Source organism: Nothobranchius furzeri, chromosome 19, assembly GCF_043380555.1.
Source record: "Nothobranchius furzeri strain GRZ-AD chromosome 19, NfurGRZ-RIMD1, whole genome shotgun sequence".
Classification (NCBI taxonomy): Eukaryota; Metazoa; Chordata; class Actinopteri; order Cyprinodontiformes; family Nothobranchiidae; genus Nothobranchius; species Nothobranchius furzeri.
The window spans coordinates 9,316,772-9,340,303 of record NC_091759.1 but is presented as its reverse complement, the minus strand read 5'-3'; the positions used below and the strand labels follow the sequence as shown (position 1 = coordinate 9,340,303).

At 39.6% G+C, this 23,532-nt stretch overlaps 2 protein-coding genes and 2 non-coding genes across 6 annotated transcripts; 1 reads left to right on the top strand and 3 right to left on the bottom strand.

The window, feature by feature from the left end:
- Positions 1–1,019: 1,019 nt before the first annotated feature.
- LOC129164655 (U2 spliceosomal RNA) lies at positions 1,020–1,201 on the bottom strand. The gene has a single exon (XR_011517469.1). It is a non-coding gene; the product is annotated as a U2 spliceosomal RNA (small nuclear RNA).
- A 122-nt stretch (positions 1,202–1,323) lies between these two features.
- LOC129164570 (uncharacterized) lies at positions 1,324–3,883 on the bottom strand. Of its 2 annotated transcripts, XM_070547489.1 has the most exons (3): positions 3,773–3,883; positions 3,183–3,213; positions 1,324–2,474 (listed from the first exon to the last, which is right to left on the bottom strand). In XM_070547489.1, the coding sequence occupies exon 3, from the start codon at positions 2,393–2,395 to the stop codon at positions 1,532–1,534; it is 864 nt and encodes a 287-aa protein (XP_070403590.1). In that variant the 5' UTR covers positions 2,396–2,474; positions 3,183–3,213; positions 3,773–3,883; the 3' UTR covers positions 1,324–1,531. The 2 variants fall into 2 exon arrangements, with proteins under 2 accessions (XP_070403590.1, XP_054601022.2); XM_054745047.2 differs by lacking the exons at positions 3,183–3,213; positions 3,773–3,883 and having other exon boundaries at positions 1,324–2,080; positions 2,306–3,057.
- Positions 3,884–4,207: 324 nt separating this feature from the next.
- LOC129164652 (U2 spliceosomal RNA) lies at positions 4,208–4,398 on the bottom strand. The gene has a single exon (XR_008564179.2). It is a non-coding gene; the product is annotated as a U2 spliceosomal RNA (small nuclear RNA).
- Positions 4,399–15,867: 11,469 nt separating this feature from the next.
- On the top strand, positions 15,868–23,378 carry hsf1 (heat shock transcription factor 1). Of its 2 annotated transcripts, XM_015973448.3 has the most exons (15): positions 15,868–16,318; positions 17,801–17,909; positions 18,037–18,173; positions 18,690–18,814; positions 18,905–18,980; positions 19,218–19,279; positions 19,376–19,454; positions 19,528–19,646; positions 19,734–19,954; positions 20,032–20,179; positions 20,475–20,546; positions 21,249–21,354; positions 21,436–21,489; positions 21,633–21,675; positions 21,761–23,378. In XM_015973448.3, the coding sequence occupies exons 1-15, from the start codon at positions 16,187–16,189 to the stop codon at positions 21,946–21,948; spliced, it is 1,671 nt and encodes a 556-aa protein (XP_015828934.3). In that variant the 5' UTR covers positions 15,868–16,186; the 3' UTR covers positions 21,949–23,378. The 2 variants fall into 2 exon arrangements, with proteins under 2 accessions (XP_015828934.3, XP_015828935.1); XM_015973449.3 differs by lacking the exon at positions 20,475–20,546 and having other exon boundaries at positions 15,869–16,318.
- The last annotated feature ends 154 nt before the right edge of the window (positions 23,379–23,532 follow it).

Sequence of the window (23,532 nt, the reverse complement as noted above, 5' to 3'; positions counted from 1 at the left end):
CAGCACACGATGAGCGGAGCGCGCCAGGAACGATAAAAAAAAAAACAGAATACCAGAGGATATAAACAGATATGAATGATCATGTGTAAATAATAATGTTTTGTTGCGCCACCTTGAGCTCGACATTTACTTCAAATAGATAGAATACATTCTTCAAAGGCATTCATCTTAGTGATGTGTCGGTCGCAAACAAACCGGCTCTAAGAGCCGGCTCTTTGAAGTGAACGACGGGAGCCGACTCGTCATTGGGAACCGTCCCCTCCCCCCTCCCCCCTTGCTTTGGTGAAAGCTACAGGTGATTGGTCAACATGTGTAACTGCGTGTCCAGACTGTACACACACAGAGCAGTAGGGGCGGGGAAGAGGGAGGATCAGACTCAGATCATGTCGATGACTCAGACACACAGCAGAGCACATGCGGGTGGCGGGAGACGAGAGGAAATGAGGAGTAGGAAAAAGGAGAGCAAGAGAGGAGAGTGCGATGGAGACGGTGAGAAAATGAGCGCCAGCAGTCGGAAAGTGGAGATTTCTTAAAGTGTTCAGTTATTAAATCCATGGAAATGATGAATATTTGATATGTTGCATTTATTTATATTAGTAAATCATTTTACATAAAGTTTTGCATTATTTTGGTTATAAATGTACTCTACGCAACCAACAGAAAATCTGAGGAGCCACTTGGGAGCCGAAAGAGCCGGCTCTTGTTGGTGAGCTGAGCCAAAAGAACCGGCTCTCTAAAAAGAGCCGGAATTCCCATCATTTCATCTACATCTAAAAACAGAAAAATGTTCAAATAAAAATTACTTTCTTTTAGTGCTTACCATATTCAAGTCAAGACAAGCATTCTTCAGTCTCGAGGTAGAGAAAAAAAAAACATTGTAAATTGCATAGCTTAATTCTAGCTGTAAAAAAAGCCAACTACTTAAACCTACAGTCTTTATAATACTAAATCTCGAACCCTTTAATATCATTCACACTTGTACCCAATGAAGGATGATTTATTAATTTTCACATCAATGGGGGAGGTGCACCGTTCCTGGAGATACTGCAATACCAGGTCGATGCGTGGAGTGGACGGAGCAAGCCCCTATTCCATCTCCCTGTTCCAAAAATCAATTTAATATATGGTCCCCGGATAGGGGACGTATCAGATATTAAACTGATAAGAACAGATTTTTTGTTGTTGTTTTTTTTCAAAATTTTTATTGACAATTATTAGTTTACAATGCCTTTAAACTTTTACAATAAAAGGAACTATTCAACTAGATGATTTCTGTCATTTGTCTGAAGGCTGTGATCCTTTTAAGTTGCAGTTCTCCATGACCCTCAACCTGGGGGTCCCCAGACTGAGGGGCGGATGGCAGTCATGCCAGCATCAAAATGTACCCAGATCCTCCTCCACAAACCAAAGACCCTTTTTCCTCTGACCCCACCACTGGGGTGTGGTTTGGGATCCTCCATCTATGTGCTGGAGTGTCAGGGTGTTGCTGCTTCAACCTTTTCTCGTGGACTCCGGCTCCACCATCCGAATGTCACAGAGGCGATTCTTCTTTGTGGCTGTGTCCTTGGCTCGCCGCCCGCAACCCTGACGATGACCTCAGGGCTGCAGCCATCCGGATCACAGCCACGGGGGGGATCTGCATGTGTTTTCTCACCAGCAAGTTTCTGGAGGTCCAAATGGCGTCTTTGATGGCGGCTAGGGTGAGCCTTTCCTCGTCAATGAGTTTTTCTGGTTTTGCCATGCTCTGGCTCACCCCATAGAGCACTAGGTGTGCTGTCAGGACCTCCCTTGCTGGCAAGTACGGGAAGTCCTGGGAGCCGGCTGTTGTCCACAGGTCGATAGCAGCACTGCACTCCCAGAGGAGGTGCCGTACCGTCTCCGGTGCGCCACAGCCGGATCGGGGGCATGCCGCTTTGGCTGCCATTCCTCTGGAGTGCATAACATCCCTGATGGGGAGGATCCCATGTGCCACTTGCCATGACAGGTCCATCAGTCTGTTTGGGAGACCAGGGCGGCTGATGCCTTTCCACACCGCCTCCCCACCTGCAAGTCCCGCAACAGGAATCGGGTCACTTCGAGCCTGTACAACAGAAGTTAAAAGACGCTGGTTTAAAAGAGTGTCCTTACTTTCATTTTCCAGATTAAAATGTGTTAAAAATGTCTTGATGACCTCGTAAGCAGGTGGCAACTGAAAGGCTACAGGTACTCTCAAATTACTTGGCATCAGTTTTAATTTACGGAGGTATGAACCCATACAATAGTAAGACATTGCACGTGTCTTTACACCGCCCTGTTCAGTCATTACTTGTCGCATGTGGGTGCAGGTGTAATGTGCTCCCAGACACAAATATAGGTCTGGAACCCCCATGCCTCCTTTTCCTTTGGGTTTCTTCATTTCTTCTCTCTTCAGTCTCTCCCACTTGGATCCCCATAAAAACTGGAAGATTGTCCTCTCAAGACTTCTTATCGTTTTCCTAGATGGTAAAAACACACTTGCTGCCAGTAAAAACAAAGGGATTATCACAGCTTTTATTATCAGCACTTTTCCGTTCAGGGTTAGGTCTCTTTGTTTCCACAGGCCTGTTCTCTGTCTCACTTTTGCTGATATTTCTGTCCAATTTACCTCACCTTTACCTTCTTTATCAAATTTAATCCCTAGTATCTTTTGTTCATTTGAGTTTACTTTTGCCTGTGTTCTTTCACTTGCTGTCCATGGTCCATACAGCTGTAGTTGTGTTTTGTTCTCATTTAGTTTGGCCCCAGATGCTTTCTCATACTGCTCAGTTAGTATAAAAGCTCTGTTTATAGATGACATGTCAGTACACACGATATTAATATCATCCATATATAAAACACATTTTAGGTCTTGACCTCCACTGGCTGGTATCTTTTGTCCTGTAATCCATTTATCTTTTCTTATCATTTGTGCTAATGGCTCAATGTATATTACATACAAAATGGCTGAGAGCGGGCACCCTTGTCTCACACCTGACCTGATCGGTATTTTTTTTGTTAGATGTCCATTTAGCAGACATTTACTGTACACATTACTATATATTAGCTTTATCCAGTGTTTGAATCTTTCAGGTGGACCTATTTTCTCCAGTAACTCAAACAAAAACACACTTCATCTACATCTAAAGAACAGAAAAATGTTCAAATAAAAATTCTTTAGTGCTTACCATTTTCAAGTCAAGACAAGCATTCTTCAGTCTCGAGGTAGAGAAAAAAAACATTGTAATTAGCATAGCTTAATTCTAGCTGTAAAAAAAGCCAACTACTTAAACCTACAGTCTTTATAATGCTATGTCTCGAACCCTTTAACATTATTCACGATTGTACCCAACGCAGAGGCGGAGCTGGCCTAAATGGCGCCCTGTGCGAGATTTGATTCAGTTTACCGGTAAACATATCACGAATGTACAACAGGTCAATTATTAATCATCTTGGCTACGTAGCTCAATCTGTGCATTCCAGTAGCGTTTGCTACAAACAAATACAAAAACAACAATAAAGGAAAACAACTGTCTGACAGACAGCATAGCCGAATTCAAGGCAACACATAACAATAATCATTCGATTGCTCTTGGTTTCAAGTTAAGCCCATTAAAGTGCTTAAGTAAATAAAAGTGTTTCAAAAACAGCGTTTTCGAACCGGAGTTCTGCTCGCGGTGGGAACTCCGCCGAACAAGGTCATTTTTTTATAGCGAAAACGATCGACTGGTCACTGACAAGTAAAAGGGTGTTATTGGTAGATGTTAAGAACACTTACCGCTGAGGTAAAATGAGAGTATAAATGAATTGAGGGGGAAAAAACGCTTTGTTTTCCAACACCGTTCTACAAGCAACAAGCTTACGGCAGGAGCAGCTTTCATGGTTGCCGCAACTTGGAAGGAGCCAATCAGGAGAGGGACCTCACATCAGCTGACGTGGGTCATGTGACAGGGAGTAGTTGATATGGGTTACACTTTGTTGTGCTTTTATTACAGAAATATTATTATCATCACTATTATTATTAAGAACATGCGATTTCTATGTTTTGTTTATGTATTGGTTGATGCTAAAAAAAAATTTTTTAGGAAAAAAAAAAAAGGAAATTAAATGCCGCCCCCTGCAGACTGCCGCCCTGTTCGGCCGCACATGTTGCACATATCAAGCTCCGCCACTGACCCAATGAAGGATGAATTCTTGATTTTCACAGACATGGGGGAGGTGCACCGTTCCTGGAGGTACTGCAATACCAGGTCGATGCGTGGAGTGGACGGAGCAAGCCCCTATTCCATCTCCCTGTTCCAAAAATCAATTTAATATATGGTCCCCGGATAGGGGACGTATCAGATATTAAACTGATAAGAACAGATACTACACTTGATCTTAGCCAAAAGGCCGAGAAGCGATACCCTACAACTGTCTGAGGATACCAAGTCATTTTGCTCACTGTCATTTTGACTTGCGGTTCCGAAAATAACATTATTTCCAATGGCACACCGCAAACAGAGACCATTTATTTAATTGACCCAATGTGTAACTCCGATGTTGGGTGGCTATAAATTAGATAAAATTGAAGTTAAGTGAAAAAACCGCGGCGTTGCTTCCGGGTCACGTGCGTCATATAGGTCCAATAACAAACAAAGAGACCTAAATGCTTACAAAAATCGACATTCTTCACATTTTCTTTAACGCAAATCTCTAACCTTGCGTAAACACATATTTACTATATTTTATGCTATCTTTGAAATGAAATTAAACGGTACGGTTGAGTTATATGCTGCATTACGAAACAGACTTAAGCAGCGACCTCTGGTGGAGAGGAGAGAAAACTGCAATACATCATGTAAAAAGTAAATGGGGGGAAACACGTTTTAGTTTAGTAGACCGAGGTAAATTACGAAAAGCAATAAAAACATACACATTCAGAAATTAAACTGTGTCTAAAAAATTAGGTCTGGATTTTACTTATCAGGCCAACATTCCTCGCCTATTTTGTTTGTTGCTGCTGCCATTAAAAAAAAATTAGCGTGCAAGAAGTTATGTTAAAACTTGAATGTAGCCTACCTCAACTCGATATGGGGATGCCCCCAGTCAGTAAACCTAATTAAACTGATTTAGCCACTTACTTCTTGTTTGCTGCTTCTGGTTACATTGTTCAGACCTTTAAAAAACGCATATTTATTTTAAATATTGAGTATATATTAGTCCCTCACCTGCAACCGTAGCCTGCACAAGGCCTCACCTCACCTGCAGACTCCCAGGCGCCACAACAAAGCTACATTCATACCTCATCGTTGAAAATTTCAAAAACAACACAGAAAATAAAAGTTAACCCTACAGTACGAAAAGTGAAAGTCGACATAAACTTACGATATGTCGTGGTCTTCAAATGCAGTCTGTCGAAATTAACGAAGTCCGTCATTATGCTGCATGCGCATGTTTAATGATTTTTTTTCCCAAATGGTAAACGAGATTCTCTAACAAGGGGGGGGGGGGGGGGGGAATAAAAAAAACATTCCTTTAACAAAATAAAAGTCACACTACTTATTCAATTCACTTTGATCTAATTATTTTACATTCATGTGAGCTAAATAATCACATTAATACTTTAATTATGAGGTCGAAATACAACCATTTTGATACAATTGTCAGTTTAAATGAGAAACGTTTCTCATCTATTTCAGGTTTAATTTAGCTACCGGTAAGTCTTTTTTGATTATTTGCTAAAACAACACTGGTTCAAAAAATGTTACATTTCTGTAATGCACTCAAGGCCAGATTAATCATATGGGCAACTGGGCAATTGCCCAGGGGCCCATGAACCCTAAAGGGCCCAGGCCCAGGGCAGCAAGGTCACGAGCAAAACACTGTATCTGTAATCTCCCGCTTTATATTAAACTAGTGTGGCCATACGTCCACTTTTCACTCTCTGTCCGGGTATCCGGGGGGTTCTTGTATTGATGAAAATGTCCGGTTTTTCATCCAAGAGCAGGGATCAAATCATGGGGGAGCTGGATATCCTACACATCCAGGGGAGCCGGAAAAACGTTTTCTACCTATATTACATCATTCATGGACTCTTTTGAGCAGAGAGCGGCAGAGTGATGTTTGTTGGTGCGCAGCGCTCCAGGCTGCTGCGTCCAGCGCACGGTCCATTCTCAATGTGGTGCAACCAAAAACTATAATTAACACACGATCGTTCATGTCCGCACATGTTCTCTACTTTTTGTCTTATTTGTGCCTGAAGCGCTCTGCTACTGCGGAGCTCATCACCTGTGCTGCGGTGATTTCACCTCACTGATGCAGCATCAAAACGCACTCTCCACTTTGCGGTCAGGAGATCCCTTTAATCTGCTCAAAAGTAACTGATGAGGTGAAAAAGTAAGAATCCAGGCATCAGTTTTTCTGGACACTTTAGAGGAGATGCAGGAAAATGAGAGACAGGACAGGAAATAGTTAAATAAAAACAAGAAAACAAAACAAAGTGTTGAAAAGTAAAATGTAGGTAAATTTATCTAAACTACATGTTTTTTCCTAAAACAATAAGTTATACACATGTAATATGTATACATCTGATACAATTCAGATCACCTTCAAAACAGTCACACACCCAGGGCTGTTTCAAGGCATTTTGGGGGCTAAGGCAAAACAGAACACTTAATGTCACGTTAAGGAGCAGGAGGTTAGGACCCAAGATGCAGAACCCAGGATGACAAGAGGCTGGAGTGGATATGCAAGTAAAAGTCCTTTATTTGGAGGAAGAACAAAAATAAATCCAAACTGCAGGGAGACAAAATCCAAAAATCCAGGGAGTCAAAAAACACAAGAGGGACGAGCAGACTGACAGAACAAATAACGCTGACAAACAACAATGGACCGACAAGAACAATGAGACAAGGAGGGCTTATATAGACAGGGAGGAGCAATTAGGGAAACAGGAAGCAGGTGTGTGGAGTGAGGCTGGAGGGAAGGCAGGTGACAGCAATTATCTGGATGGGGAAGAGAACCAGAGGAGGGCAGATAAACCTAACACTATATAAAACACAAAACTAAAACTAAAGACTAAGGGAAGAACTCACACAAACACATACACATACTGACACACACAAACTATGAACTGGGGAACAAGAGGCTGTGGCTGTAACTTAAGACACACAACAGAGATGCAGACAAAAGACACATGAGGGCGATAAGAGAACACAAAAGGGAATCCAGAGAGGGATGGAGAAACATTAGGAGACACATGGGGAAAGACACAGACAAAGGACACATGAGGGCGCCATGAAACACAAAAGGAGAACCTGGAGTGGGAACTGGAGGGCTGGGGAACAATGGGACACAGAACATGACAAATAATTCTTATTAAACACTTTGGTCTTTACATAACTGAATGTACCAACAACAAAATCACACAAACATTATCAACAGAAATCAAATTTATCAACCCACGGCGGTCTGGCTTTGGAGTCACACTCAAAATTTACGTGGAAAAACACAACAAAGGCTGATCCAACTTTCATGGAATCACCTTAGAACTAGTCAAAATGAGGCTCAGTATTGTGTGTGACCTCCATGTGCCTGTGTGACTTCACTACAACGCCTGGGCACGCTCCTGATGAGGAGGTAGATGGTCTCCTGAGGGATCTCCTCCCAGACTTCCTAAGTGACTATGACGATGGATGGATGGCTAGATGGATGGATGGATGGATGGACGGACGGAAGGATATACAAGCACATCAAGGATAATGCCCCAGCAGATGACATGCTCAGTGGATGTCTCAGACAATGGCAAACAGACGAGGAGACGCTGGAAATACCATCATGGGACGACAAACCCCTACATGAGATGTACCACTGACCGATCACTGAAGTGGCTGATGTCAAGAAATCCTACCAATGGTTAGAAAGTGCTGGTCTGAAGGACAGAACAGGCACTCATCATGGATGTACAGGAAGAGGCCCTGAGCACCAGAGCAACAAAGGCCAATATCTTCCACATCAGACAAGACCCAAGGTGTAGGCTATGCAAAGAGGTCCCTGAAACAGTCCACTACATAACTGCGGGGTGTACGATGCTGGCAGGGAACGAATGCATTAAACACGAAAGATTTAAGTGAAAGCAGCTTTAAATAAATGTGTCTTCAGCTGTTTTGGTGACCAGACTGTGAATACAACGCAAGGATAAAGGAAGCTCATTCCAAAGTCATGGTGCAACCGCCTGGAAAGAGCAATCACCTCAACTTTTATATTCTGTCTTGTCTCTCTATGCAGGTTACCGCTGGGCACAGGTGTAGATTCTCACCTAAAGGCTCACACTCATCAGGTGGGAGGTTAAAGAAGCCAGTCATTCTCTGCAAGATTAATCCCAGTGGACTGGCAACCTGCAGCCTCCTTTAGTTGAGTTGTTCATCCTTGAAATATTACTCACCTGTTGAACTTCTCCAGGTGTGTTTGCCAAAGACTCCCCCAGGTTCCTCTTTGTCCCCCACTCTTCAGCTTTCTTCAGCCTCGATGATGTGTACTGCAAACCTCCTCCCTGGCTTCCAGCAGTTGAAAAGGTTCTGCTCTGTCCTTGTCAACTTTGGGCTGACAGAGGAAGAACTCCTGCTGATTACAGAGGAAAGGGATGGCGTCCTCAAAGCCTGGAATGCTGTGGAGGAGCACTACAAGCAGCCACAGCAGTTCCCTCAGCTGTACAGGACTCATTGGGAAACGCTCTGCAGGACCAAGAGGGACGGCCTGGCTGAAGCTGCTGTGGTGCAAAAATTAAAGATGCCAAATGTAACACAGCAGCACATGAGGTCAACATAAGACTTGTGAACACGCTGGTGAAAATGCTGTGGCTGTGTTTTCCCCAGTGGTCAAAGTAAAGCTCAGAGAACACGGCCATCCTGAGGGTGTATGATTTGGTGCAGCACGGGATTCTAGTAGAATCTGCTAAAAATCAATTTAAAAAGAGTTTGTGAATTGATATCTTGTCAGAAGAGACTCGTCTTGGAGAGAGGGGCGAAAGATGGCGCTCTGAGTAGCATGTCCGTCTAGGAGCTCTCACTGTTTCCCTCAAAATTGCAAAGTAAATAGCCTTTTTACACTCATTCAGTTGGCTAAAATATTGTCGCTTGAGGAGTGAAGTCATCTTATGTATTTATGAGCATAAAGGATCACGCTTGCTGTGTGGAAATGTCGAGTGAAAAGTCCGTGAGCGGGAGCAAACGTGTTGCGCCGCCGACTACTCCTAACAAACCTCAGGTGCAGTCTAAAAAGAAAAATAGGGCAGAGGAGGATAAAGAAACGGAAGAGGGGGACTCTACACGGATAAAGATTCTAAATGCGGTAACCAACCCGTCTGACAGATTTGATATGCAAGAAAACAAACTGGAAAGTTTAGCCGCCAAGATGGAGGAACAGCATAGCATGCTAGCGGAGCTAAAGAAAGAAGTCGCGGAGAATAAGAGCAAAACAACGCTGCTGGAAAGTTAACTGGTTAAAATACGAGAGGAGTTGCTTGCAACAAAAGAAAAGTGTAAGGAACAAGAAAGATATAAGAGGAGATGGAACCTACGACTTAAGGGTGTAAGTGAAAAAGACAACGAAGACATAAAAGGCACCGTAACTGCTATTCTGACCAAAATCGCCCCGGGAGTCCCGTGGAGCTTCCAGGATATGGTGGACACGGTGCATCGTATCGGGAGAAAAGATGCTCTCCATACAAGGCAAGTAATTATTCAGTTTGTGAAGAGAGAGTGCTGAGACCTCATCATCTGGAAGCTTTCCAAGAACTGTGATGTCAAGAAAAATGGTCTAAGATTTGCAGAAGATCTGATTCAGGAAGACAGAGAAGCGAGAAGGCTGCTGTGGCCGAAGGTGAAGGAGGTGCGGGGGAAGAACATGAGAGCATACTTCAGAGGACCGTTTGCATTTATTGAAAACACCCAGATTTTCCCCTGAAGAAGGAGGTGGTGACGGCTTTCCGAATGAGTGGTGGAGTCATTTAGAGGGACAGTTCTACTATTCACTAAGCTAGTTTTCTTTGGTGAAATCTTACATTCCTGTTATATCTAATTTAGGTGTTTATTTTTATTTTAATTTAATTATTTGTTTGTTTGTTTTCCCGTTTTTGCTTTTTGGGTTTAGATCTGTTTTGAATTCCTTATGAGTTCAAGAATATCTTTAATTTCATTATGCAAGAGGACTAAAGGACATTACCAAAAGAAAGGCATTACAGTGATCCCTCGCTACTTCGCGGTTCGTTTATCGCGGATTCACTTCACAGATTTTTTCTTTGGAGCCTTATTCAAGGGAAATTCGCCGATTCGTGGTATTTTTCACTGATTCGCGGTATTTTTCTATGCGAAATATCAAGAAATTCCTGTTTTTTTTCATCAATTTCATCATAAAATGCACTTTTTGTAATAAAACTATTTAAAAAAAAACAAGTAAAAATACAGTACTATGTAAAGGGAGGGTTTTAAAAGTCTGAATACTGAATACGTACCTGTTAAATAAATACTGTAAATATGGTGTCCCTACTTCGCGGATTTTCACCTATCGTGGCCAGGTCTGGAACGCATCTACCGCGATAAACGAGGGATCACTGTATTTCTATTCTGTAAGGAACAAAAAGCACAAGTTATACTTCTTCAAGAGACTCATTCGAGTGAAGACGACAAGGCGTTCTGGAAGACTCAATGGGGGTGACAGCATCCTTCTTAGTCATGGATCCAACAAATCTGGAGGGGTGGCGATCTGTTTTAACAACTATCCGGGTAAGCTTGTGGAATATAAAGCAGACTCAAAGGGTCATTGGATAGTTGCTGTTTTGAATTGCGAGGGTGTTTTGTGGATTATTTGTAATGTTTACGGATGTAATTTGATTACAGAAAACAAAATATTCTTAAATGAAATTTCAAAAATTATTGGAGAATCTAAAGTTAAATATCCAACAGATAATATATTGGTTGGAGGGGACTTTAACTGTGTTCCTGATGAATGGATGGATAGATATCCCACTAAATTCTCTACACATGTTTATAATCCAACATCGAGAAGTTTTTGTGTAAACAACTCGCTGTCAGACGCTTGGAGACATATGAACCCGTGTGTTAGACCATTTTCATGGATATGTACAAATGGTAATAATAAGTCAAGAATTGATTTATGGCTAGTATCTCAAGATATTTTAGACCATATCTCTCTTGCTGAAATATCGGCAGCCCCTGTTACGGATCATTGTGTAGTTTCTATTAACTTAATTCCTAAGACAGGAAATATAAGTAGAAACGGATACTGGAAATTTAATGCGTCATTTTTGGATGATGAGGAATACTGTAAAATGATTAAGAAACTATTATTGTCTGTCATAGAAAATCCTCATCTTGATTCTGCGGGGAAGAAATGGGAATTCTTCAAATACGAAGTCAGAAAATATTCTATTAATTATGGTAAAGAAAGGAGGAAAAACAATAAAGAAACAGAAAGACTATTGTTGAGGGATTTGAATAAACTTTGTGGAGATTGTACACTTTCAGATACGAATAGAGAGAAATATTTAAAACTTCAATCAAAACTGGACGAGCTTTATTTAAATAAGGCTCAAGGAGCGCTCATTTGGTCAAGGGCAAAATGGATAGAAGATGGAGAGAGGAATAGCTCATACTTCAGTAAATTAGAGAAAAATACAGACAAAAAATGCGATAAATTCATTAAATATTAATGGTAAGTTAATTAAAGATCAAAGAGAAATTTCAGTCAGTATTTATAATTTTTACCATCAATAATACTCTTCTCACTTTAAAGAGATTCCGTAAAATTCTTTAACTACATTGAAAGGTTTATCCCTCAAATTAATTTACAATTTATAGAAGATTGTGATATGGATTTGAATATTTCTGAACTTGACAAGGTGATTCAAAAGGTAGCACTGGGTAAGTCTCCTGGCCAGGACGGTCTAACCACAAACTTTTATAAATACTTTTGGAAAGATGTTAGAGAGCTGCTATTTGAAGTTTTACAAGAATGTATTCAGAATAACTCACTCTTAACTACGATGAAACAAGGAGTAATAATACTGACACCTAAACCCAACAAAGATAAATCTAATATTGATAACTTAAGACCTATTACATTGCTGAATGTGGACTATAAATTATTCACTCATACACTGGCTAACAGATTAAAAAATGGAATAAATGATTTCATTAGTGAAACTCAATCAGGTTTTCTTCCAAATAGACATATTCATGACAACATCCCTCTGATTCTTGATTTAATAGATTATGAAAATTTGGTAGAAGAGGATGGCGCTATACTGTTCTTAGATTTTTTTTTTAAAGCTTTTGATAGTCTCGAACATCATTTTATTATAAAGTCACTTCAGCACTTTGGATTTGGTAAAAAATTCATTGATATTACAGTGATCCCTCGCTACTTTGCGGTTCGTTTATTGCAGATTCACGACTTCGCGGATTTTTTCTTTGGAGCCTTATTCAAGGGAAATTCGCCGATTTGCGGTATTTTTCACCGATTCGTGATATTTTTCTATGCAAAATATCAAGAAATTCCTGTTTTTTTCATCAATTTCATCATAAAATGCACTTTTTGTAATAAAACTATAAAAAAAACAAGTAAAAATACAGTACTATGTAAAGGGATGGTTTTAAAAGTCTGAATACTGAATACGTACCTGTTAAACAAATACTGTAAATATGGTGTCACTACTTCGCGGATTTTCACCTATCGCGGCCAGGTCTGGAACGCATCTACCACGATAAACGAGGGATCACATTACGTTCCTATACAAAGATTTATCGAGTGCAGTTCTTCTTTCTTCGGGTACAACAACCAGATTTCCAGTTAATAGAGGAGTTAGACAAGGAGATCCTATTAGTCCACTTCTTTTTATTATAGCAACAGAAATGCTGACTCTACTAATTCAAAATGACCAGTCAATTAAACCGTTAACAGTGGCAGGACACTCGCTTAAAATAATTCAACTAGCAGATGATGCTGCATTATTGTTGAATAGTACCAAGGAAATTCCTAATGTCATGAAAACGCTGTCTTTGTTCTCACAAGCCTCAGGTTTAAGGTTGAACACTAACAAATGTGAAATATTAACAATTCATGATACTGAGGAGTTTCATATTTGCGATATCCCTATTAAGAATGAAATTAAGTATTTGGGTATGAAGATTAATAAAATCTTTAAGGAGAGAGTGGATAACAATATCCAACCGATAATTAATAAAAATCAAAAGATTCTAAATAGTTGGCTCCAAAGAAATATATCAGTTTTGGTAGAATACTCTTAACAAAAACGGAGAGTATATCTAGCTTAATCTATCCTGCTTTTTCAGTAGCTATCCCTGACCAATATGTTAAGAGAATAAATAAAACACAATATGACTTTATTTGGAATAATAAACAACATTTGATTAGGAAAAACGATCTAGTAAAACCTATAGAAGAAGGAGGTCGGAATGTCATTGATTTTGAAGTAATGAATGGAGTTATTAAATTACAATGGCTAAAAAAAATTTTAATTAAGAAAAATTCTATCTGGTTCTGTATTCCTTCATTTCTGTTTGAGAAGATTGGAGGTATGGATTTTCTGTTAAAATGTGATTTCGATCCTCTTAAATTACCCATCAAACTTTCTAACTATATTAAACAAGTGTTGATGTACTGGAAAATGATCTACTCGCATAACTTTAGCCCACATTCCTCCTCTATATGGAATAACAGATTTGTTCTGTATAAACGGAAATCGATGTATTATAAAAGTTGGATGGATAAATGAGTTTGGGCGATATTGCAGCTGATGGACAGTAAGGGTAAGTTTCTGGAGCATACTGTGTTCAAAATTAAGTATAATATAGACTGTTCTGTAACGGAATACTCTAGAGTTATAAAGGCTATTTCTCCAGCTGTTGGCCAGATGGTCAGTCAAAGTATTCAACGTGGAACAAGTACACCTAAGCTTCCTAAATTATCTATAGGTGATTTGAGTTTTACAGACCGTAAATGTAATAACTCTTACCTAAGAGCAGTCTTGTCAGACAAGTTTTTCCCTATTCCTGTCAGAAGGAAAATTCTTTCTCCGATTCTCTCAATTAAAGATACCAAAGTCATAAGAACAGAGTTTCTTTCTTATACTCTTCTCCCCAAAATGAAGGAAGTTCACTTTAAAACGATTAATAATATATATCCATGTAAAGAATTTTTAAATATCAGATTTAATATACAAGATAATTTATGTGTCTTATGTAATAGTGAAATTGAAACTCAGAAACACCTTTTCTATGATTGCAAATCGGTAAATACATTTTGGTCAGATTTATACAATTGGCTTTTATTCAAAACCAGTTACAATATCCCCTTATTCACATATAGTACTATTCAATTTGGGTGTATAGAAAAAAATAATCAGATTCAATTCGTTGTTAACAATTTGATCATTTTTTGGAATTTTTTTTTCCACAAATGCCGTTTTATGAAAGTGAAGCCAAACTTTCCTTTTTTCCAAAACAATTTTATTATATTTTGCAAATCTCTTAAAAAGGTAAAGACTATACAGGCTGTTACACTTGTCGGATTTAGTGAAGATCCTGTGAACTAAGGTCCTCTGTCTTTGAATATGTATTATTATTATTATTATTATTATTATTATTGTTGTTGTATTATTATTAGTAGTATTAATATTAATATAATATTTATTATAATTTTTTATTGTGTCTTGTTAATCTTATAAATCCGGTTGTTTCTGCTGATTAGAATATTTCTAATGGTCTAGTTAAAAGGTTTTTGGTTTATCTACTGAGTTGTTCTTTCTTTTTTGTTGTTGTTGAGTTTTGGTTGTTGTTACAATATAATGTGATTGATGTTCACAAAAAAAAACTACCCACTTAAATTCTTAACAAATATTTTGTGTAAATACCCAAAAGCCTGTGAGAGATAAATTCCTAATTATATACGCGTTTATGTTTCTGTCCTGTGCCATATTTGACCACAGAAAACATTTTCTTTAATTTGCACAAAAAGAAAACCTTAATCTTGAAATTGGTCAACTAATGACATAACATATCAACAACACTACTGTTTGAAAACAAACAAGCCCAACAACTGTATTGTCAGACTGACCAAAAACAACATTTCTGTATGATTGCAATGAAGTTTATGATGTGAATTAAAAGCAAAAGTTAACAAATGTCGATCAAAATCAATTTATATAACATAACAATGTTGTAAAACAACAATAAAACATCAGACTGCAACAATAATTTTTACTTTAAACAGATTATCATTAGGTTCTTAAAAATGACTGAATGTGTTGATTAAATCGAATTTGTGAGTGTCTCCATCCATGTGCAAACATAAAGATAACGTGTCACCAAAAATTGGTTCTGTTTCGTTCCCTCCTGACTGCCAGTGGCAGTAAACAGAGTGGATGTCCTCGCGCTCTGCGCAGGTCGAGTAACTTCCGTTAAATGGGCTCGTAAAAGGTAATATTTAATTGCAAATAAATGGTTTACGGCATAAATGTATGGCAACATCTGGTGTGAAAATACCACAGGTTCAAGATCAGGCCCCTGAAAATTAACAAAATTTCAAAACAGGCACTCATCTAGAATTTACAACCACGAGGGCAGAGTTCAATGCCTTGCCCAAGGACACTTAAATTTGAAATGAAAACACCTGGGATTAAAACATCAACCTATCGCTAAGAAAAATGACATGTCATGCAAAATAAAACACAAAGTTTATATTTATTTTAAATGTGTATTTCTCTGCTTTTGACCCTGCCATTTCCATTCCAAATTAAAAACAATCCAGATATAGCTTTACGTCACACCGCGACCGAACGTTCACTTTACGTTATGTCATGACGCTGCGAAAGAGCGACAGCCATTCAGCCAGCTACGCAGTTGTTTGTATTATCGGATTTGTTGGAATTTTCCACTACGGAGTTTGTTTAGAGTAAAGTTAGAACATTGGTCTGTGGACTAGCCGACACTAATACCACTCCAGATCGGGGTTAACTTTTCGAGATGCTCCACGAACCCTAATCTGGTTTAGTGTCGTAGTTTATTCGCTTTTTTGTGTCTGTTAGGAGTTGATGGGGTTAACAGTAGGCTAACCGACTTAGCATTGACATTAGCTTCAGGAGTTTAGTGTACGTTTATCGTCTTTTATTGTAATGGAATATCTCGGAGGGGGTGGAGTGACCGGAGGAGTGGTGGTGAGCGGCGGAAACGTGCCAGCCTTCTTAACGAAGCTGTGGACCCTGGTAGAAGACCCGGAGACCGACCCTCTTATCTGCTGGAGCCCGGTACTCATGTTAGGCTAGCCTAGCAGAGCTAACTGCTAATTACTCGCAGAGCACTTGAGACGTTATTCTTATCAGAGCGAAGACTCCAGGGAGAATGTTTTTAAAAAGCGAGTAAATACATTAGTTTTTTTTGTTAGTTTGTAATATTGATAAAATGTAATATCACAAGTTAGCTGTAACAGCTGCAGGTGGATTTCTGACGGGCTAACATTAGAACTGTCTGGCGCTCTGGATTTAGCCATCAGGTCCTCAGAGAGTTACTCGTGTTCGGCTGGTGTTATAAATTTGACGTATACTGGGGACCAGGTGTTGACCTGCTGTTGGTTATGTCAGTGAAAATGAGCAACCAAGTTAATTTACTTACATAGACCTCATGTTACCTACTCAAGGCCTATTTTTATGTTTGACTTGTAAAACCTGATACAAGTTTTCTAAGAACTCTAATGTGGATTCATATACAACAGTTTTTACGTTAACAGTCAAACCATACCGTAAACATGGTATTGTTGTTGTTTTTTTGCAGAAGTTTTTAATTCCTCAGTAATACATTTTCAATTTATATTGTTGCTAGTTGAGTTAACTGACTGGGTTTCTAAAATCCTCTACAAATGCTCATCCAGCTTAAAGATCACATTAGAATCATAGTTTCTGTCTAATAAACTTGCTGAAATGTATATCTATTGAAATTGTGATTATTTGCCCGAGTTTGGAAACGCTTTGCTTTTATTTCTTCTCTTTAGCTGAAATCACTGCTGTGGCTCATCAAAATAAGAGCTTCAAGTAACAAAAACACACAAAGCACCTCTCAGCAAGGCACACTATACTATATTATAAAATGTTCATTTTACTAAAGCCTTCTGTCTTACTACTATAATATATATTTTTAATTATTACTTTCAGAAATGTATACGTTGGTCACCAAAAGTCTTGTCAAGGCTCAAAAGCCTTCAAATATCCAGAGTTCACAGTTTAAGAAGACAAAATATTTTTTACTTTGATTAAAAATAAAATCACTATAGACAAAATTAAAGGGCATAAAGTCTGAGCTATTGAGGATAAGATTCAGACATAAGTTTAAACATGTAGAAACCAACTAATTATCAAACACGTTTGTTTTATGAAAAATGGGACAGATGCAAAAGCAGAGAAGAACTGCAATATTTCCCAAATAAAACTGAATAAAACATCAATTTGCAAAAAGCTTTGCAGGAATATTTCCCTACTGATTCTAATTCACACAACAATAGTTGAGTTTAGATCACCGTGGCAACAGTCTGCAGTCAACGGTGTAAGCTGATCTGCAGACAGCTGCAGTTCCTCTCTCCACCGTGCCGACATGGTAAAAAGTTTATTCACAATTTACGGGTGTTAAAATGTCAAAATCTAGTATTTTTTCTTGTAAAATTCTGTTTACTGAATCTTAAATTGTTTGTTATTATTGCTCTATTGACACGACTGATTGCTCTGTGTTCTGTATATCAGAGTGGAACCAGCTTCCATGTGTTTGATCAGGCTCGCTTCTCTAAAGAGGTTCTACCAAAGTTCTTCAAACACAACAACATGGCAAGCTTCATCCGACAGCTCAATATGTGTGAGTATCAGCTGTCATCAACCAACTAAACCAGCTCTAGTTGAGCGGTCTCTTATTATAGTTTCAGGACTAATCAGGAACATTTATTTAACCAGCTGCTGCTTTGTTCTATTCTGCTGATGTCCAGATGGTTTCCGTAAGGTGGTGCACATTGAGCAGGGTGGTTTGCTGAAACCCGAGAGAGACGACACAGAGTTCCAGCACCCGTTCTTCATCAGAGGACAAGAACACCTGCTGGAGAACATCAAAAGAAAAGTCACAAATGTATGGTAACGCAGAAGCACTCAGATCAAACGTCTGGTGCTTTTTGACAGATTAGTTCTTTCAAAGTAATCTAGAGGTAAAGTCTTGTCTAGGTGCTAAAAATCTGATTGACTTGGTTAAATGTTAATAAGAAAAAATCAAAAGGATTTTGACAACATTAATTATCAATAATTAATATTTTAGAGAGAAACTTAATTACAAATAAATCCATTCAAGATCATCTCCATCCTAACCAGAAGCACAGACTGTTTAATGTACAGATAAACTCCCCGCAAATCCCAAAAAACTACCTCTCAATGACACTGAAGTTGGATTTAATTTTACATTTTTCTTGTTTTCTGTATTGAAATCTTTCTAAAATAATCACAGAGTCCTGTAATAAATCTTTGGAGCAGCTGTCTATAACGCTATGAGCTCTGACTGTCTTGCTTTTCCCTACGTTTGTGAACACGTGCAGTTAGAATGGACACATCTGATATATTTGGTAATGGTTCCTCCTTTCTGTATCCGGTGCAGGTCGCATCGGTCCGTCAAGAGGAAGTGAAAATTTCTACAGACGAGGTCAACAAAATCTTAAACGACGTCCATCTGATGAAGGGAAAACAGGAAACCATCGACTCCAGGATCCTCTCCATGAAACAGTAGGAAGCTGAACTAACAAAAGAAAAGTTTAAGTGGAGGAGATTTTTCCTGTAATATTAACATTCACCTTATTTTTCTATCTGTTTTAGTGAGAACGAGGCTTTGTGGAGGGAAGTGGCCAGCCTGAGACAAAAACACGTGCAGCAGCAGAAAGTTGTCAACAAGGTACAAAAGCATCCACCCAGACAGACGTAGCACAAACTGGTCCTGCTGTTGGATCAAAGCTGTAAAAAAATCATTTGTGTTTGTGCACAAGAGAAGATGCTGCTGCTCGCTGAACGAGCAAAATAAATCTGTACATCTGTGAATGTAAAAAAACGTCTTTAAACTAAATATATTAACCTGCTGTTAGCGTTAGCGTAGCTGCTAACTCAGCTAAATATAAGCTTTGTCTTTTTGCAGTTGATCCAGTTTCTGGTGTCTCTTGTCCAGACCAACAGGATCATGGGAGTCAAACGGAAGATGCAAGTTTATTCCTAACTCTGCAGATGTGACACACTTTAGTGCTGCTTAACCCTAGTCATCAGTGTATTTTCATGTTTTTCTTTTCTTTGCCGTAGTCCTCTGATGCTTAATGATTCCAGTTCTACACACTCCATGCCCAAATACAGCCGACCTTTCACCTTGGAGCACATTCAGGTAGAATGGATGATGCTACTCTCAACTTCAGCCGTGAGTGTTTCAGACACAAACGCCTGTTCTGTGTCTCCAGAATGCAGCCGGTCTCCTCTCAGCTGACTCTCCGCTGAACTCTGGGCCTGTCATCTCTGACATCACAGAGGTCGCCACGTCCACCCCAGAAGAAGCAGTTGCTGATTGGACGGATCTTGAGTGAGAACCAGTCAGATCAGCCACCTTGAATGGTTGCTTAAGGCAAAAGGTGGGCTATAATGTTCTAACTCTGTCTGATGCCTGCAGAGAGAACCAGTCAGCCTTTATCAAAGAGGAACCATCTAGTCCTGAGGTGGAGGAATCTCCTGCTCTGGAGGTGTCTCCTATTCTGGAGGTGGAACAGGACACGCTTTCATCCAATGCAGACACGCCTTTGTCCCCCACTGCCTTCATCAACTCCATCCTCCAGGACAGCGAGACTCAGCCAACGCAGGTCTCCGTCTCCACCACAGCCACCCCCACGCCGGGTAGATCTATTTATCAATGCTTCACTGTTGTTGTTTTCGTTCAGATCTCATTTTAACTTAAATCTGTGTCCCTGTAGCCAGTCCTGTTGTGCTGAGCCCTGCCTCCCCCGAGCCCCCTGCGCCAGCTCCTACCATCCAGTCCCCCACCCCCGTTTCCAGCTCAGACGCTGCCCCCTGCTCCACCACACCTCAGAAGAAATGTCAAACCATCGCCTGTCTCGACAGGTAAGAGTCCAGTCAGAGATCTGATGTTTGCTGATACATGATTTTCAACAAATGTTCACCAATAATTACCAAATTAAAATCTAATAATAAAAGTTTTCTAAACTCCAGCCACTGCAGCACAACCTAACCCGCTCCAGTAACTCGCACGTGTTCTTGTTGCACATTGCTGCATCGATAAAGCTTATTCTACAGCTGAATCTGCCCAATCAACCTTTAGTGACATCATTAAACACCAGTGTTCGTGTTGTTCTGTTAAAGGTCACATGTTTTATGAGAATCCTTGTGCTTCCTTTAGGTGCCCCCTCCCATCCTCTGCAGGTGGACTCCCACCTGACGCTTGGCGCATCGTATCCAAACTTCCTGACAAGTGAATCTTTGAACGATTATCTTAGACTGGATGTAAAAGACGGACTTGGCCTTTCAGTTTGGATTGAAGCCATCGTTCTTTCTGTTGGCCTCTATCAGCTGCTGTCTGATTGGAGTTTAAATGAAGACAATAAATTAATATTTTTCCCCATGTAGTTAAATTATTAAAAGCTGGAATTCTAAATTTCAACACGTCTCGCCCCAAAAAAGCTTTAGAATTTTATCCTCCAATCGTGTAAATCTAGGAGGCTACAGTCTGCTTTTATGTTAAGTCTATGATGATAAACTTTTAGGAAATTAGTTAACTTTAGTGTTGTTCTACATTTTTTTGCTCTTGTCATGTGAAAAAAACCAGACCAGTAGTGTGTATTTTACTGGCTAGTGCATCTAAAACCTGATCAAATATCATCTAATGCTCAATAATTTCTGTTTTTAATAGAATCACATCCAGAAAACAGCTTCTTTATGAGTTCAGATCCACTGGCTGCTGCACTTTTCTCCATTTTCCTGAAAGTCTTGTTCATGTCTGACACACTTTAAAGATTCGCCTCATTCTGAGATTTAAGGAAACAGATGCTGAAACAAAGACCACCGTAGACAGACACACTCTTTGTTTGGATCTTTTGTTGACAGGATGAAAAATGTAGAATAACACCCATCTGTTTAATTCGTCTCACACCTTCCTCCGTGTCCCTGTCCCCAGGTATGAACTGTCTGACCACGTGGACAGCATTGACAACGGCTTAGAAAATCTACAGAATATTTTGAACTCGCAGACCTTCACCTTTGATCCGTCTCCGCTCATGGAAGTGAGTTTACGGGAGTCACAAATTGTTGTAAGTGTAACTGAATCTTAATTGAAAGTCTGTTTTTATTTTTCATTTATTTAGTTTTTCAGCTCCTCCTGTCCCTCTGGAGACTTTGACATCGATAGCCTGGATAATGTGAGTTAATTTTACTTTCATATTGTGTGTAAAACTGTTATTATGGTAATCAGAGTAGTAATAAATGTATAATTGACTTTAACCGTGCCCACCTGTAGAGGCGAGTTGTCCTGATGTGACCCCAGTCTAATTCTTTATTTTAGCTTCTGTCTGACGAGGCCCCTAAAGAAAGCGAAGGCAGCACAGGTAACCATTCTTCAGCTAGATTTAAATAAACCCCCCCAAATTGACTGTTGTCATGGTAACGCTGTTTCATCTCCAATTGGCACAGGGAAGCAGTTAGTGCATTACACAGCCACACCTGTTCAAGTTACTGAACCACTTAGCCTGGAGGAGGGTGGGGGCGACCTGCCATCGCTCCTGGAGTTGGAGGCGGAGCCTTTGTTCAGCTCTGACACGCCCACCGACAACCCGGCTGATATCCTGCTGAGCCAGACCCAACTGGACTCCAACCTCTGATATCTTGGAGAATGTAATGACTTCTCAGTAACCATAGCAACAGGACTTTCAGCATCGGCTGTGGCAGCAATAGATGATGAGGAAATGGGATCGGTTGTAGATCAGTCATTAGGTCAAAGGTGTTGTTTTTATCACACCAATGTTATTGATTGATATTAATTCTTTTTTTTTATTTTAGTCTTTATTTAGTGTTTAGTGCCTCAGTCTGACCTTTTGTTTGTTGCTTGTTTCAAAACAAAAGACAAAAAAAAAAAAAGCTACAGAAGCTCTTGGAGGGCCAGGGTCACACGTATCCCCGTGGTTCTGTTCAGGGCAGATCTGAAGATGGTCACTGTATGAATGATGTCATAGAACCCGGAAGTCGGGGTCATGTGACCCTGGTCAGCTTTTCTCTGCATGTCAAAATCAGGTTTGATTTTTTTGTTTTCACTCGTAAAATGTAAACATGAAGAAGGAAATCGAGTATTTTTGAAAAGTTTTACTACAAAGTGTTTATCCTCCTCCTGATATACCAGTTTCCATGGAAACGGAAGATAGCAATGCATTGATTTAGTCTGTTTTCGGGGCTTTTCTTACTCGCATTCAGTTGTGTGTTCCTCAGATGCTTTAGCTGGATTTGGAAGAGACAGATTCCCGACGATATCCTTGACTCGGCTCTAACAGCTGGAGAACTGAGAGAAACTTCCAAAACCCAGGTCACCGAAGCTTGAGCTGATCAGATAAATGGAACTGTGCTAACATGAATTTGGCTGTATTTTCAGCAGCTACGTGCACACATCTGACACCAGAAATGCTAGATATTGTACCAGAACTCTGGGTCATTTCTGTGTAACAGTAGATACGTTAGGTGTTCAGAACTACAGGTTTGTCGCAAAAATCACTTCAGGACATCAGGTGTCGTGTTTCAGTTTTATGAGACATTTTAAGACAACTTTGATTTAAACAAAGAAGAATTTAAACTTCCAAGTTTTCTGATTTTATTCCTCTGAAAAGCTACATTCTGTCTGCTTTGTTTGCTGCAGCTGGAGGCTGCTGTTGTCTGATAACAGTTTTTGCACGTATTACTCTGTTAACATGCATGTGTTTTTACTCTATTATTATTTTTTTTCAGAAACACATTTCAAACTTCCACAAGTTTTATTCTACGACAGTAAGGAGACTCCTGATGTCCTAAAGTTGTCCCATTTTTCAGATAACCCACAGGTTTGTTAGCTGCTGTACAAACACGTTCTGCAGTGTAAAAGTCTTTCATCTACATTTTGTTTATCAATTTATATTCAAAGAAATTACTCAAGGAAAAGCCATTTATTTAATGTGAGCTCAAATGACCGCTGTCTACACGCCAGTGAGAGGAGGGTCGTCAGAAACCAACGTTGGTCCGAGTTTTTTGATTTGCTAAAGTTTGGTTCAATAAAACATCTTTAAACAGCTGCACATGTGATTATTTCATCTTTATAAGTGTAAATTCATGAAAAGATCTGGATCTGATAGAACAAAAGAGAAATAGTTTGATGTTCAAAATAGACGAGCATTTATTGTAGAAGTTCAAAACCACAATTTACAATGAAAATGATGTCATCACAG

Coding starts and splice junctions, on each gene's coding strand:
- LOC129164570 (XM_054745047.2), bottom strand. CDS start 2,923: ATGATAAGAAAAGATAAATGGATTACAGGACAAAAGATACCAGCCAGT. Junction 2,081..2,305: donor CCTGCACCCACATGCGACAA/GTAATGACTGAA, acceptor TCTGTTGTACAG/GCTCGAAGTGACCCGATTCC.
- hsf1 (XM_015973448.3), top strand. CDS start 16,187: ATGGAATATCTCGGAGGGGGTGGAGTGACCGGAGGAGTGGTGGTGAGC. Junction 17,910..18,036: donor CATCCGACAGCTCAATATGT/GTGAGTATCAGC, acceptor GCTGATGTCCAG/ATGGTTTCCGTAAGGTGGTG. Junction 21,490..21,632: donor ACATCGATAGCCTGGATAAT/GTGAGTTAATTT, acceptor TCTTTATTTTAG/CTTCTGTCTGACGAGGCCCC.